The sequence below is a fragment of the Pectinophora gossypiella genome, unplaced genomic scaffold (genome assembly GCF_024362695.1).
Source record: "Pectinophora gossypiella unplaced genomic scaffold, ilPecGoss1.1 Pgos_39, whole genome shotgun sequence".
Lineage (NCBI taxonomy): Eukaryota > Metazoa > Arthropoda > Insecta > Lepidoptera > Gelechiidae > Pectinophora > Pectinophora gossypiella.
In genome coordinates this window covers 49,322-61,677 of record NW_026063249.1, presented here as the reverse complement: position 1 = coordinate 61,677, position 12,356 = coordinate 49,322, and the positions used below count along the sequence as shown (strand labels likewise).

General features: G+C 40.0%; 1 protein-coding gene across 1 annotated transcript; it reads left to right on the top strand.

Annotated features, from left to right (window-relative positions):
* The first annotated feature begins 6,814 nt into the window (after positions 1–6,814).
* On the top strand, positions 6,815–12,062 carry LOC126381174 (uncharacterized). Its single transcript, XM_050030694.1, has 3 exons — positions 6,815–7,510; positions 7,844–8,004; positions 11,867–12,062. Exons 1-3 carry the CDS (start codon positions 6,815–6,817, stop codon positions 12,060–12,062), a joined length of 1,053 nt encoding a protein of 350 aa, XP_049886651.1.
* Positions 12,063–12,356: the final 294 nt, after the last annotated feature.

The window sequence follows — 12,356 nt, the reverse complement described above, 5'->3', positions numbered from 1 at the left end:
AATAAGAGTACTATTTTTTGGTATGCTCAAATTATTTTTTCGTGTCCATTTTTTTTTTGAGGCCGCTAGCTTGACGCACACAGCTACTTGCCTATTCTGCGAATCTTTTAGCGTAACGGTTTGGTGTAAATATAATCACGTAGTTTTTTCCAAGCAAGGTTTGATGTTACTATTACGTTATTTCATTTAACTTTATTTTTCGATGACATATTTTGCACTATGAAAATGAAAATGAAAAAAATAGCCTTTATTCGCTGACTTCAAAAGTTACAAAGTAGTTAGTAGTAGATTTTATTACGTTTAAAAAATTGTTAGTAAGTTTTATATTAATATTTACTAGCTTTTGCCCGCGACTTCGTCCGCGTGGCGTGTTATATAAGAGAGAGATCTTTGTGTGTGTGGGAGTGCATACTTATGCAGTTTAGATTTTTTCATAAGTACATTTTTTTTTCCCAATAACTCCCATTTTTCAAAATACAGCCAAAAATAAACTTTATATTTACTAAGGTATGCATGCGTGCTAGATTGAATCAATTGATTGAATTGTTTTTTTTTTTAATTGATTGTTCATTGAGTTTTAATTTTAATACACACTTCCTCTCTTCCCTTCAACGTTGCTGTGCCCTATAGGGTCCATGTTTTAGTTCCTATGCCTATGTAACACCCTATTGTACTACATGGAATGCACTAAATAATTTAATTGAATTGAATTGAAAATATCTATCTTACGCGGTTTCGATTTTTTCATACAAATGTTTTTTTCCCACTAACTCCCGTTTCCGTGGGAATTTTGCAATATCCTGTTGCAACTAAGCTTTAAGTTAACTAAGGTACCTGCATGCCAAATTTCAAGCGTCTAACTTAAGCGGTTTAGATTTTTCATACAAAAAGATTTTCCCGCTAATTTCCGTTCCCGTGGGAATTCCGGGAATTCCTTTCTTAGTGCACCTCTACGGTACCTAAGCTATGTCCCTTCCAAATTTCAAATGCCTACGTTTAGCCGTTCAGGCTATGCGTTGATATATGTCAGTCACTGAGTCAGTCAGTTTCTCCTTTTATTTAGATTTGATTTTTTCATACAAATGTTTTTTCCCGCTAACTACCGTTCCCGTGGGAATTTTGTAATATCCTGTTGCAACTAAGCTTTAAGTTTACTAAAGTACCTGCATGCCAAATTTCAAACGTCTAACTTGAGTGGTTTAGATTTTTCATACAAAAGGATTTTCCCGTTAATTCGCGTTCCCGTGGGAATTTGGGAATTCCTTTCTTAGTGCACCTCCACGGTACCTAAGGTACCTGCATGACAAATTTCAAAGGTCTAACTTGAATGGTTTAGATTTTTCATACAAAAGGATTTTCCCGCTAATTCCCGTTCTCGTGGGAATTTCGGGAATTCCTTTCTTAGTGCACCACTACGGTACTTAAGGTATCTGCATGCCAAATTTCAAACGTCTAACTTGAGTGGTTTAGATTTTTCATACAAAAGGATTTTCCCGCTAATTCCCGTTCCCGTGAGAATTTTGGGAATTCCTTTCTTAGTGCACCTCTACGGTACTTAAGGTACTTGCATGCCAAATTTCAATTGTTTAACTTGAGTGGTTTAGATTTTTCATACAAAAGGATTTTCCCGCTAACTACCGTTCCCGTGGGAATTTTGTAATATCCTGTTGCAACTAAGCTTTAAGTTTACTAAAGTACCTGCATGCCAAATTTCAAACGTCTAACTTGAGTGGTTTAGATTTTTCATACAAAAGGATTTTCCCGTTAATTCGCGTTCCCGTGGGAATTTGGGAATTCCTTTCTTAGTGCACCTCCACGGTACCTAAGGTACCTGCATGACAAATTTCAAAGGTCTAACTTGAGTGGTTTAGAATTTTCATACAAAAGGATTTTCCCGCTAATTCCCGTTCTCGTGGGAATTTCGGGAATTCCTTTCTTAGTGCACCTCTACGGTACTTAAGGTATCTGCATGCCAAATTTCAAACGTCTAACTTGAGTGGTTTAGATTTTTCATACAAAAGGATTTTCCCGCTAATTCCCGTTCCCGTGAGAATTTTGGGAATTCCTTTCTTAGTGCACCTCTACGGTACTTAAGGTACCTGCATGCCAAATTTCAATTGTCTAACTTGAGTGGTTTAGATTTTTCATACAAAAGGATTTTCCCGCTAATTCCCGTTCCCGTGGGAATTTCGGGAATTCCTTTCTTAGTACACCTCTACGGTATCTAAGGTACCTGCATGCCAAATTTCAATTGTCTAACTTGAGTGGTTTAGATTTTTCATACAAAAGGATTTTCCCGCTAATTCCCGTTCCCGTAGGATTTTCGGGAATTCCTTTCTTAGTATACCTCTACGGTATCTAAGGTACCTGCATGCCAAATTTCAAACGTCTAACTTGAGTGGTTTAGATTTTTCATACAAAAGAATTTCCCTTCACTACTCTGCTCCTATTGATTGTAGCGTGATGAAAAGTATACTATAACCTGTCCAGGAGTGTGAAGAATAATTGTACCAAGTTTCATTAAAATCCGTCCAGTAGTTTTTGTTTCTATAAGGAACATACAGACAGACAGACAGACAGACAGACAGACAGACAGACAGACAGACAGACAGACAGACAGACAGACAGACAAAAATTTTACTGATTGCATTTTTGGCATCAGTATCGACCACTTATCACCCCCTGATAGTTATTTTGAAAAAATATTTAATGTACAGAATTGACCTCTCTACAGATTTATTATAAGTATAGATATACTTAAATCAGCATCCCTAACAGTCAGGTTGCCTCATGACATAGGCCTCCTCTAGCTCCCTCCATATGTCTCGATCTTTTGCCAGTCTCCTCCAGATCCTGGGAAGGTCGTCCTCCCATCTTTTAGTTGGTCTTCCCCGTTGTCTCTTTCCGTTCCTGGGATACCATTCCGTTATATCCCTATTCCATTTGTCCCTCCTTGTTCTCATCATATGTCCTGTCCATCTCCATTTCAACTCTCTAGTTTTTACAATTACATCTTCAACTTTGGTAGTTTTCCTGATTTTTTCAGCTCGACATTTATCACTTAGTCTTATATTCAACATACTCCGTTCCATACTGCGCTGGCACACTCTTAACTTTTTTATGGTTGTGGATGGCCACGTTTGACATCCATATGTGAGGCAGGGCAGGATACATGTATTATACAATTTGCTCTTTTCTATTATTGGTATTGACTTGTTTTTCATAACTTCTTTAAGCGACCAGTAACGTTTCCAAGTATTCGTAATTCTTCTCTCTATTTCTCTCGAGTGTTGATCTTTAACTGTTATTAAGTGACCCAAATATATATATTCATCTACGTATTCTATTTCATTCTCTTCCACTAATATTCTTTCCTTGGTAATATTCGTCATTACTTTGGTTTTACTGGCATTCATTGATAGTCTGGCTTTCCTGCTTTCGTATGCTAGTTGCTGCAACATAATTTGGAGTGATGTTGAATCTCATGCAAACAAAACAAGATCGTCGGCGAATCTAAGATGGTTCAAGTTCTTCCCATTTATGCTTATGCCAAAGCCATCCCAAACCATTTTCCTAAATATGTTTTCCAATACTGCTGTAAATAGCTTTGGCGAAAGCGGGTCTCCCTGTCGTACGCCCTTCTGTATTTCGAATTCCTCTCCGATTGTTTCGAGTTGCACTTTAGCGGTACTATGTTTGTATATCTGCCTAATTATTCTTATGTATTTATTTTCTACACCCTGTTCTTCTAAAGTTCTCCAGATGTATTTATGGCTTAGGGAGTCAAAAGCTTTATTGTAATCAACAAACGATAAGTAGTATGGCTGTTTAAATTCATTACATCTTTCTATTACCTGTGTCACTACATGTATGTGATCAATTGTGGAAAAGTCTGTACGAAATCCTGCTTGTTCTTTCGGTTGGTTTTCATCAAGTTTTTTAGTTAGTCTTCCTAATAGTACTTTAGAGAACACTTTATACAAATTAGACATTAGACTAATGGGTCTGTAGTTGTTTATTTCATTTCTATCGCCCTTTTTGTGCAATAGTACGATAGTCGATTTTGTCCACTGGGATGGTATTTGTTCAGTCTTTAAAATTTTGTTAAATATATCTGTAAGCGGTTTAAGTATAATGTCTAATGTACCTTTTAGCAATTCGTTAGATATATTGTCATCTCCAGGGGATTTCCCTTCTTTTTGGGTTTGTATGGCTTTTCTCACTTCACTCTGTAGTATATGTGGGGTTATGTATTCGTCTGGGCTCATTTCTTTTTTATCATTCTCTTCAATTAATGTTTCTTCTGTATCCCTATATAATGTTTCGTAAAAATCCGTAGCTATTTTGTTTATTTCTGGTCTTTTGTTCAATAGGCGCTCTTTCTGATTCTTTGTTGTTTTTAGGTTAGGAATCCATTCAGTGTATTCTCTTAATTGTTTTAGAGCTTTTTTGATACCACCTGTCTTCTGTATTTGTTCTCTTATTGTGTTTAATTTTGATTTCTGTTTGTGTTGTCTAATAGAGCGTAAGATATCTTTGCTAATGTTTGCTATCTCTTTGCGTCTTTCTTTTCTGTATTCTAGCATTTTGTTTCTCTGTTCAATTAAATTTCTGGCTTCTGGTCCTACTTTATCTTTTTCTATCTTTGTCATATATACTTTATTTATTTTTAATATTTCTTTCTCAAAAAAGGTATACTCTTCTTGTAAATTTTGGTACTTCTCTATTTCTGCTAGTGATTGTTTCAATTTCTCGAGGATACTATCAGGTACAGGTAATGTTATATTACTGTTACTCGGGTTAATATTTTTCCTGGATGTTTCTTGTTCTTCGCAGTATAAAGCTCCTCGTAACATTCTGTGATCTGTATGAAAGTTCAGTTTATTTATAACCTGCACGTCACAAAATATCTTGGGGCAATTAGTAGTAATAAAATCAATTTCATTCTTTACTTTACCGTTTGGTGAGATCCATGTCCATTTCTTGGATTCTTTCTTCTTAAAGAAAAAAAATATGATTTTTAGGTTATGTTCTAAAGCGAGATTGATGAGTCTTTTTCCATTGTCGTTTCTTTTTCCGTAACTGTAACGTCCTAGGACAAACTCTTCGGTGTTATTTTTTGTCCCTACTTGTCCGTTGAAGTCGCCCATCACTACAATAGTTTTATTTAAATTTTGCATAGCTTCTGTTATTTTTTGGTAAAATTTATCTTTCTCAATTTCTGTAGCTAGCTCTGTTGGGGCGTAAACTTGCATTATAGACCAAGGGTGTTTAAATCCCGGTAATTGTATGTCTAGGATTGCGATTCTGTCAGATATCCCAGTAAAACTTATGATATGAGGTTTTAAATGCTTTTTAACCATGAATCCAACCCCATACATTCCTTGTTTTTCACCTTTGTAGTACATTATATATTCTTGATGTTCTCTTATTTCTTCTCCTATCCTTCTTGTCTCGCTCAGACCTATGATGTCCCATTTGATATTTCTTAGTGCTTGTTCCAGTTTAATTTGATTATTTTCTCTCATTAGTGTTCTAACATTCAAAGTTGCTAAGTGTATTTTTCTTTTTCTTTTAATGTTACGCCATGCCATCGCCAAGCCTACAGCGCCACCTGTGCCAGCCAATCAGAGCGCGCCAGCCAAAGCCTAGCCAAGCCCTGCCACTCCACCTCGCCGACCAAGAGGGAATAAGCCTTTATAAGCCCGCGGAGCTCATTTTAAAAGATTATTCTTACGGTACACTTGATAAGGCGAACCTCTGCCCAAATTGCGACTTATGTACCTAATTATATAATTATAAAAAGTGGAATAAATAATTCGTGTGATTTTGATTAAGCTTTCATTTAGCCCACCTTCACATCTCAGAAGTGGGATAAATAGAAAAGTTATGAAGCGCAACCGCACCCATTCACATGGACACTTAATACGTCCACCCGGATGGAGCGAAGAAACGACGTCGAGTCAGGAAAAAGAAACTCCGCCGCCGGCTAGGAAGTTTCTGAGGAGGCTACTGGAAGACGAAGTGCAAAAAGCCTTACGCGAGCTAAATGAAGAAATGCCAGTTGGCGCGAAAACTAAGGTACACCGTGCAGCTTCACTTATTCCCGAGTTTGATCCCGATAGCGACGACTGCACTACAGTAACTGCATGGCTAAGGAAGATCGAGCAACTCGGAGAAATCCACGGTTGGAACGATAACACCAAAGCGTTCCACCTTCAAGAAAAATTGAGAGGTCAGGCAAGGAAGTGGTACAACCGTCTTGATGACTATAATTATACCTGGGAAGACTGAAAGCAGATGCTGACGCGCGCTTTTCCTAGACATCGCGACTTCGGTAACATGCTTGACGAAATGATAAGTCGGAAGAAGCTACCTGCGGAGTCCATGACTAAATATTACCAGGATAAAGTCGCCATGTGCTTCAGGTGCAAGTTGTCCGACAGCGCTACCGTGTCGTGTATCCATACGTGGCTTGCCTCCATCACTGCAAGCTAATGCACGAGCATTTCAGTGCGAACGACCTGAAGAATTATACGAAGGATTTCTCTGCGCCCTGGACGATTATCAAGCTCCATCTTTTACCACGCGGCCGGTGCATAAAGATATTACCCCGAGATCGGCACTTGATAAGAAAAACATGACAGTCAATCCAGACGTCGATCCCTGCCCACGATGTAAAAAGACAGGTCACATTTTGCGCAATTGTCCACATCCGGATTTACGGACATGTTTTAGATGTGGAAAGCAAGGTCACATCGCAACGCACTGCAATGCGAGCAGCAAACCATCACCAGCTGAAGATAACGTCAAGATGGTTAAGGAGATCAAGGTACTGCAGAACTATAACCAAATCTATGAAAAGGTCGTTAAAATCAATGGCGTGCATGTAAAATCCTATCTTGACACTGGGAGCCAAGTTAACGTACTTTCGATCCACGTTTGTCAACTGCTTAACCTTGAAATCACTCCAACTAGCATTATCCTCAAAGGATTTACCGGTCAACACTTGAAAAGTCGTGGAAAAGTCAACTTCCAGATGGAAATCGATGGAATCGCGGTGGAATGTGAAGCTCATCTTACCGACGTGGATATGGGAAACATCCACCTATTAATTGGACAACCAATTATAAACCAAGATGGTATATGCCTAGTTGTCAGTAATGGCATTGCCACGCTCAAGCAGGACGACGATTTTATCAAGATGATAGAGGTTATTGAGAAGCCAACACGTTTTAAGGTGGTCACAACATGCAAAGAAACCATACCACCCGGATCTTCAATAATCAAGGTCGGCATAATCAACAACAATGACGGCGACGACGTCGTCACTTCACCCCAACACTACGAATTAGGAGGCACCTCGTATTCCATCCCTGCCACCCTCCTGCGGGGCTCAACCGGGTACCTGAAGGTCATCAACAACGGCACCCAGAACATCAACTGGCAGTCGAGCGAGGTGCTGACCAGGGCGGACAAATGCGACGCGCCGCCACAAGCCAATGCTCAGGTTAGTCAACAAGCCAGTTGCTCTATTCCTATTTATTCATCTGCTTCTGTGTCCAAGGCCAATGCCAATAAGCCAAGTGTTTCATCTGTTTAACATACTTGCCTAGCGAACATTAGCACCATCATAGGCGGCGTTACAGTGAATGAGATTAAGACAGGGCCAATAAATAAACACGATCATGATAGGTTGATAAATATTTTATTTAATTACAGTGATTGTTTTGCTAGCAATACTAAGGAGTTAGGGTGTACAGAGTTATTACAAATGAAAATTAATTTAACCAGTGATCAACCCATATATCGACAACCATACCGTTTGTCACACGCTGAGCAGGATATAGTTAGAACTAAAATATCTGAATTGTTGGATGTCGGCATCATACGGGAGTCAGAATCTTGTTTTGCTTCCCCCGTCATTCTTGTCAAGAAGAAGAACGGCGACCATAGGCTTTGTATTGATTATCGGGCACTTAATGCGATAACAATTAAAGATAGGTATCCACTGCCACACATTGATGATCAGGTTTCGAAATTAGCGGGTATGAAATTTTTCACAAGCCTTGATTTAGCACAAGGGTATCACCAAGTAAAAATTTGTCCTGAAGATATGTTTAAAACGGCTTTCATAACACAACAAGGGCACTATGAATATATTCGTGTCCCTTTCGGACTTGCTAACGCGCCGTCAGTTTTTATGAGGGTGATGAATAAAATAGTTGATTCTTTGCGAGTGACAGATAGCGGTGTCCGTTCGAAAACCGATAACTGTGTTGCTAACTGTCAGAGCAAATATGAAGAGTTGGCATTTTTGGATGATTTGTTATTACCTTCTTACGACGTAACTTCAGGTTTAAATATTTTAGAAGAAGTTCTTCATAAATTTAGAACCGAGAATTTAAAGTTAAACATGAGTAAATGTGCGTTTTTACCCACGACGGAACGGAGCAGGTATATGCGTTTAGGGTGAGAGATGTTTGTGTGTGCGTTTGTGCAAAGAAATGTTATTAATTATCTTCTAAACTAATAATCCGATTTTGATGCGGTTTTCAATAACGGGTTTGTGTTTGATGAGTTCATGTTATTAGACAGGTGTCATGTCTGTAACTCACTAGGGGGCGCCACAATATTAGAGTTTAGAGTCAATATTATTCGAAACGCCTCTTCAGTTTATAATAGCAATTTATTTGCAATTTATTTGCAATAGTTTTTATTAGTTAATTGTTTCTGACAGGCGTTTTTTTTTCGGTTCCATTGATTACACGTAATTACGTCGAACACGGTGCTGTTTCATTGCTACCTAAATCCCTTAAAAATCAGTAAAAAGGCATATCAGGCATATTCATGGTCCTTCGAGCCAGATTTCAGAGAAGATCACAATCAATAAATTGTAGATAATACGAAGTGATTGGCGAAGATTAAAGAAAAATCAAGATCGACTATAAGTGGCACGTGGATTGTGTGGTCAAGTAATCAAATTCATCCAATTAATCCTCATTTAATTCATAAACTTGAACCCATCACTCAATAATCAGGTAGTATTAAGTAAACAGCCTCCGTGGTCTAGTGGTTAGAGCGTTAGGCTCACGATCTGGTGGTCCGGGTTCGATTCCCGATGGGGACATTGTCGAAATCACTTTGTGAGACTATCCTTTGTTTGGTAAGGACTTTTCAGGCTTGAATCACCTGATTGTCCGAAAAAGTAAGATGATTCCGTACTTCGGAGGGCACGTTAAGCCGTTGGTCCCGGCTATTAGCCGTAAAAATACCTCCATCAACCCGCAGTGGAGCAGCGTGGTGGAGTATGCTCCATACCCCCTCCGGTTGATTGAGGGGAGGCCTGTGCCCAGCAGTGGGACGTATATAGGCAGTTTATGTATGTTATGTATTAAGTAAAGCAAAGTGTTGTTAATTTACGGTTAGTATAATTTTAATTACATTTATTACCCCCGACGGAACGGAGCAGGTATATGCGTTTAGGGTGAGAGATGTTTGTGTGTGCGTTTGTGCCCCCGACGGATATTCCTCGGTTATGTATTATGGTAAAATTATTATCGCTACATTTAAGTATATCTTCGAGAAACAGACACGTTAGGAAAAAACTGTAAACATCCATATTCATTGTTTAGGTACTTAAGTATATCTATTACCGATGTCTCGAGATATCAACTCTTTTTTAGAAAGTATTTTTAAGTCTAATATAATATTTCGTTACATAATAATTGGGTTAAGTCGGGGGTTTTGAGTTATTTTATTCTTTTTCGATGATATTTTTACCGTCGTGGGTTTTTCCAAAATTTTTAATTTTGCTTAATTTTATTGCAAGATAAAATTACCTATTTACGACACGAAATTTCCGCGAACGGAATTCAACCGGGTGAATCAAAGTTGGCAGCAGTGTCGCAGTTTCCCATCCCTACTAACGTTCACGAGATACGTCAATTTTTGGGGTTATGTAGTTATTTTCGAAAGTTTATTCAAAACTTTGCTGTAATAGCTCGTCCGCTATCAAATTTAACAAAAAAAAACTCAGTTTGGAATTGGGGTAGTGATCAAGTGAAGAGTTTCGAACAATTGAAGAAGTGTTTGTGTACAAAACCCATATTGGCACTGTACGACGCTGCTTTGCCCACAGAGCTTCATACGGATGCGTGTAAATCAGGTGTTGCAGGCATATTATTGCAACAACAACACGACGGTACGTTGCGCCCTGCTATGTACTTTAGCAGAGTTACTAGTAGGGAAGAAAGTATGTATCATAGCTATGAGTTAGAAACTCTTGCAGTTGTGGAATCATTGCGTCGGTTTAGGGTGTATATAGTAGGTAAGCGTGTTAAAATCGTGACTGATTGCACTGCCGTCAGAGCTACCCTTACAAAGCGTGACATCATCCCACGCATTGCCAGGTGGTGGTTATCTATCCAGGACTATGATATGAGCATTGACTATCGGCCGGGAGACCGCATGAAGCATGTAGATGCTTTGAGTAGGAACCCGGTCGACTCTGTGAATATCAATCGTCTTGAAGTGACAGACTGGTTTTATACCGTTCAGTGCCAGGATGAACAACTTAAGCGAATCATTAATCAGCTTAGGGATGGCTCAGCGGCTAGTGACATATCCAACAACTACGAATTTCTTAATGACAGGCTATATCGGAAAACCTTGATGGGAAATCGACTGGTAGTTCCATCATCTGCTAGGTGGAAGATAGTTCAAATGCATCACGATGAGATAGGGCATGTACGGTTGCAAAAATGTACAGAGTTGATAAAAAAGGACTATTGGTTTCCTAAAATGACTCGTTTCATTTCTAAATATGTGGGTGCATGTTTACGCTGTGCTTATGGTAAAGGAAACCATGGCAAGAAAGAGGGTACTTTATTTCCCATCCCCAAACCAAGTGAGCCCATGCACACAGTCCATATTGATCACCTGGGACCATTTTGTAGAACTAAAAAGGGGTACCAATACATGTTAGTTATGACGGATGCTTTTTCTAAATTTGTAATTGCGGAGCCAACTCGAACTGTCAACTCTGTTGAAACTGTTAGGGTTCTGAAAAGGGTATTTAGTTTATTCGGGTATCCAGAACGAGTTGTAAGCGACCACGGTAAAGCTTTCACTAGTAGGAATTTCAGACAGTTTTCTAAGGACAAACAATTCAAACATATTTTGACTTCCATTGTTTGTCCACGCGCTAATGGCCAAGTTGAACGTACTAACCGAACAATACTTAATGCATTGCGTGCTACTGATCCTAGTGAGGCTGCAAATAATTGGGCTAACTGCTTGCCAGATGTCCTGTGGGGGTTAAATAATACTGCAAATGAAAGTACATCCTATAAACCTTATGATTTGATGTTTGCTAAGAGTGCTAGGTCCCGTTGTGACATTACTACTCCTATACAACGCCAAGATAGTGAGCCTGTTGGTGTCCGGCGGCAAAAAGCCAGTGCTCGGTTAAGAAATGCTAGTGCTAGGATGAAGCGTAACTTTGACAAAAAGCGTAAGCCTAGTCGGGTCTATAAAAAGGGGGACTTAGTCTTATGGAGACAAGCTCCCACTAGTAGCGCAGCCAAAGTTAATACCAAGCTCGATGATGTTTACTCTGGTCCCTACATTATAACAAAAGTAGTTGGTAATGACAGATATAGGATAAGGAGCATTAAGGGTTTGAGAGGCTACAAGGCTTTTACAGGTCTTGTAGCAGCAGATTCATTGAGGCCCTATAAGAGCACGATGCCTATATCTGACAGTGCCAGCAGTTCTGATGAACAACTTGAGACTGAAGACTTGATTGACTTACTCGAGAGCTAACCAGCCCCCCCTCCCATTGCGGGAGCAATCCTTGTTTCAGGACGGCCGAATGTTACGCCATGCCATCGCCAAGCCTACAGCGCCACCTGTGCCAGCCAATCAGAGCGCGCAAGCCAAAGCCTAGCCAAGCCCTGCCACTCCACCTCGCCGACCAAGAGGGGATAAGCCTTTATAAGCCCGCGGAGCTCATTTCAAAAGATTGGATCGCTGCTGTTAGCTTGTGCTCGGAAGCCTAACCCACGTCTACCCACACGAGCTGCCTTAGACGGAGAGAAGCAGGGGGGGGTATTTTTACCAAAATACCCTCCTGATTCCGCGGTACCAAACGGTATCACCGTTACTGCTCCTACCAACCCCCGGCCTCCCACCAGCGGGTCTCACCGGGGAGGGAGCGGTAGCGCGTGCTCTGCCAGGCGGACCGCCAAGCTTCGCACGCTGACAGCCTGACAGCCACACACCGCGCCCTAGCCGTAACGGGGTGAGCATGGCTCCCCCAACAGCCGGAGTCTCGAAGCGCCGAGCGCGCACTT